Genomic DNA, 4,471 nt, shown 5'->3' with positions numbered 1-4,471 from the left:
CGCCTCGGCCTCCCAGAGAGCTAGGATTACAGGCGTGAGCCACTGCGCCCGGCCTTCACATATTGTTTTATATAGAGTAGGTGCTCAAAAAAGTTTGTCATACTGAATTATACTGAGTATTATAATATATAATATAACATCACTACAATAGGATTAGCTCAATCTTGAGTAAAAAATCAGAGCTTATGGTATAAGAAAAGTGATTAATCATGTATAACATATAACTGGAAGTAATATTCCTGTCAGATAGATCTGTGGAATGAAGTGATGTTTGTCCACTCATTCTACATTCACTGGATGTCCACTCTGCCAGGCACTGTGCTAGGTTCTTGCTACACAAAGATGGACAAGATAAGATCCTTCCCCTGCAGCCACTCAAAGCCTAGCAGAGTTGGCTGATCAATGAATGGAGAGTTACAAAATAGGGTGCGTTGGATTTGGGCAGGTCCAAATTTTCATTCCTTTCTTTTTATTACTAAAGTGATGGGGGTACTTTGGCAAAGCGGAATAAAGAGGCAAAGCCTTTCTTGGCGTAATAATTACCAAGAGAGGGGTATTTGCCTTATAGAAAGAATTGGAAAGATTTAGGCCTCTCTGCCTAAACACAGGAAATTATCCTGTCCTAGGAGACTGTGGGCATGCTCCTCAGGATAGGGGCACTCAGCGATGGAGTCCTGACCCTGGGGGAGGCGGGAGAAGTAGAAAAGCTCAGGGAAGGGGGCAGGGGGGAGGAGAGAGCAGGAAGGGGACTCTTGGTTCCCACTGGGGCATATTCCGCATGGACTGAAAAGTGACTTGGTAGGAAAAATAAAGAAATATTATCAGAGTTCATGACTGGCCTATGGTGAGATTGTTACCTTCTTAGATGTGGGGGCGTGAATGACTGTTATTACCACTGTTGTGGTGTTCTCAGTGTCCCACAGGGACCCATAGGATGAGAAAAGAAGGGATTGCCCAGCTCAGGCTGCACACCAGGTGTACGAGAAGATGTCTTGGAATCTGCAAATTGTCAGGAAGGCTCAGACATGGACTGTGTGCCCAAAGAAGCTGACCCCATGCCAGTGCTTTCTTATTCAATGACAATCAGTCCATTACTACAATCGTTCTTACCCTGGACAGATTTGGGCTCAGGAAGTACAACTCAGTGTTGAGCAAAAGAGTCTCCTTTGGAGGCCGAGGATAAAAAGAAAGGGTGGGCTGAGTTGTCCTCCTCGGGAATACAGCCCACAGGTGACAGAGATTTGTAATATTCATCTTCCCCATCGAGCACTTTGATTTGGCTACAACAAAGAAAAGAACAGGATTTTCAACAGAAAAAGAAACCAAATACCACAGTCATCACTAAGGAGCTAAAATTGTGTGAGTAGTTGGAGCAGGGTTGGGTCCCCACACTGGAGGGGAAGGACAGCTTGGGTAACTCAGGGTCTCCCTGCACACAAGTACTGAGTTCTGATCCACAAAGGCTTTCTCTGGGTCACACATGGATGATGAGTCCCAACTTAGTAGTGTCTGGAAGGTGTGATCATGTCATATAATAACTTGATTTATGTGATTAAATTTTCTGTCTCTGGTTCCCTCCAGATAAGAAAGTTCTCCTGACCTCCCCCAATTCTCAAACTAGTACCGGTTATTTACTCCATTGCTATGTTCAATTGAGATGCTAATAAGCAAATGAGCCACAAACTTCTTACCGTCCTCTAACCACTGGGGAAAGTTTTTCTTTGTGCATGTTTTAAGGCCCAGGGATAGGATAATGTGGAGGAAGTGTCCTATTTGTACTTGTAGAGAGCTCTTGTTTGTGCAAGGAGAGTTTTATACAACTCACTACATGTCTCCAATTATGAAGACAGTATAATTCCCTGGAATAACTATGAGAAATAACAATTGCCCGTAGGTGACAATTTCAGCCTTTTTGTACAGAATAGATTCAAGTTTTGTATACTTGCTACTGTGAGAAATAGTTTCCAATGTCAATAATAGTGGTAATATCTGGATTGCATATTTTTAGAAGCCTCTCTGGAAAGTTTTGCATTTTCTGTACTATCACAAAGGACCCCTTCTGTTTACAGTTGCTTAGAACTAAGAAGACAGATATTTACCCAAGTTTTCTTGGCTTCCTTTTGCTCCCTTGATATTCTAGAGTTCCCTGTGGAGAGGGCCAAGAACACACAGTCAAAGCAAAGCAGCAAGTCGTTAATTTTTAATTCAAAGTGATTTTGTGTTGAATGCAAGCAGATGCTGATAATATCAGAAGTCACAGCATAATTTTTTTGATCAAAGGGCTCAAGTGAGCCTGATGAAGCATGCATCTTGCTCGTCTTTGATAAACCACATCAATTATTCACCGTGAAGGCAGACATCCTGACATGAAAGCAACAGATAAAGAGCCTAAGCACATGTTCAAGACGAGAGCATAAGAGAGTGGGGGTGGGGCTGGAGGGGCTGGAACAGGTATTAATAACAGAATTATTAACTGGAAACAAAGCCAGTGAAACAGCTTTATGGCCACTTTGAACTCACATTTAACTGGTTATAGTACATGGTGTCCTCAGGGCTACTCAACATTTTGGGCTGCTGACATCGTCGGCGAGGTGTTCGCTGCTTCTGTGCAAGACCATTTTCTAAACCTGCAACAAGACAGCAAAACTTTACTGTAAACCATCCCAGGTGTTGGGAAAATTAAGTGAAAAGCAGCTCTTCACATAAAATGCACTTAGTAGAAACTGTGTCCTGTTTTAATTGGCATGTTAGAAGCTTCGCTAATATTAGGAGATAATCACCCTAAAAAAACACACACGTAGGAATTGCTAAGTGTAAACAAGGGCCACTGTCTGTAACTTTGCCTTCATCTTTCTGATCAGAATCAGCAGTTCAGCATAACAGAAAGCAAAATAGTTTGTCCACGCTGGTGCAGTGGAAGTTGGTGGTCAGCCTTTGTGGAGTAGAGTGCCCTTTGTGAGACAACCCAGGACAGCCAAGGAAATCTGGGATTGTTTGCACCACATCCTACAGTGAGAGTTCAAAGACATCTGGAGCACACATACTCCTGGGGAGATGAGAAGCAAACCTTTTGGTGGGTTATATTTTGGGGGGAAAATTGCTTGAGCTAGTATTTACTGAAACGCTTTGAACAATACCACTGATCCATGCAGTGGTAAAAGAGAAGGGAAAGGATGATTGCATGATTTCACGGAGCAGTCTCTCCCACTTAGTTCTGATTTCAGAACCCTGGACCAAGAGTGCACTGGTGATTAAGAAACCACGTGTCACATGAAGTCATGATTCATTTTCCTTTTAAGCAAATGATTTTTGTGGAATCTGCTATTCTTGTGGCTCTATGTCTGAATCAGGATTCAGCAGTTCTAACTTCTTGCCAACACAAACACACACAGATACACCTGTCACAGGATATTGTCCATGAATGTTGTTGTTTAGAGAAGAGAGATCACTTTTCTGGACAGGGTGTTTATCACAAACTATTCATTAAAAAAGAGTGGAAGATTTTACTTGGAATCATATTTTAACTTCACCAGAGAAGGCCATTACTTAGAAAAATTATGGGGGAATTTTTAAAATAGAGAGTGACTTAGCAAGGACCATTATGAATAGCAAATTATCTGTTTCCTAAGTATAAAATTTTGTATCTTGATTTTTCTTGATTTGGGACATATCTATGTTTGGACAAGACTATTAGAACCATATAAGATTTTAGAAACCAGCCATTCTAAATACCCATTTTTTTCAGAAGATAAAATGAGGCCAATAAATGTTAAATGATTCATCTCAGATCAAGTGGCAGGATGAGTAGCCAGCCCCAGATTACTTACCTCCCATTCTAACAGATTTGTTTTTCTTTTTAAACTACAGCATATTGTCTTTCTTAACAAGAAACTTGTTTTTTAAGTCAGAGGTCTAAGTAGAAGTAAGCTCAATGAAAAAATATAATTAGCATAGCAAATGATGTTGCTTGCAGAAGGTTCCAGTAGCCGTAAGAGGCATATCTGTCCACATCTTCATCTGATGGTTCCAACATACCTATTTCCTGTTCGTTTTGCGAAATCCATATTCTGTAATATGGTAGAGCATGAGGTTGTGAAGCCCTTTTGTGTTGTCTCCGTTCTGATTTATAGATTAATGGACAGAAGTCTCCAGAGGTTAGGTTGCTGGTGTGAACATGCACTGGAGGTCTGACATCTACTCTCTCTTAGACTTTTTAATATTGCAGGAATTCCCATCCATGGCAACTCAGAAAGACTGATCTTAAATAGTTTTTGGGTTCAGCTGCAGTTCAGCCCAGTTCAGCTGGACTTCATATTTATTTGGTGTTTACACTTGATCAGAGACTTTTATTTGTATTTTCTCTACTGGCAATGCTTAATATAAGATGCGGTTCTCAACTTTTGCTCTTGACGAACTTGCTGTTCCACAGGCTGGTATTCTCTTCCTGATTCTCAGATGGAATCAAGTTATT

The 4,471-nt window shown here is 41.1% G+C and overlaps 1 protein-coding gene across 1 annotated transcript in view; it reads right to left on the bottom strand.

Moving 5' to 3' along the window:
- Positions 1-1,141: 1,141 nt before the first annotated feature.
- The window catches only part of MYO3B (myosin IIIB), a 412,726-nt gene continuing 409,396 nt past the window's right edge, over positions 1,142-4,471 (bottom strand). The window contains exons 33-35 of the mRNA XM_012650712.1: positions 2,521-2,627; positions 2,100-2,146; positions 1,142-1,280 (exon numbers count right to left, since the gene is read on the bottom strand). Of these exons, the coding sequence (XP_012506166.1) occupies positions 1,142-1,280; positions 2,100-2,146; positions 2,521-2,627 (293 nt within the window). The remainder of the gene's footprint in view (positions 1,281-2,099; positions 2,147-2,520; positions 2,628-4,471) is intronic.

Source organism: Propithecus coquereli, unplaced genomic scaffold, assembly GCF_000956105.1.
Source record: "Propithecus coquereli isolate 6110/MARCELLA unplaced genomic scaffold, Pcoq_1.0 Scaffold34, whole genome shotgun sequence".
Classification (NCBI taxonomy): Eukaryota; Metazoa; Chordata; class Mammalia; order Primates; family Indriidae; genus Propithecus; species Propithecus coquereli.
Note: the sequence above shows the minus strand (reverse complement) of the source record. Positions and strands in the feature narration are given on the sequence as shown.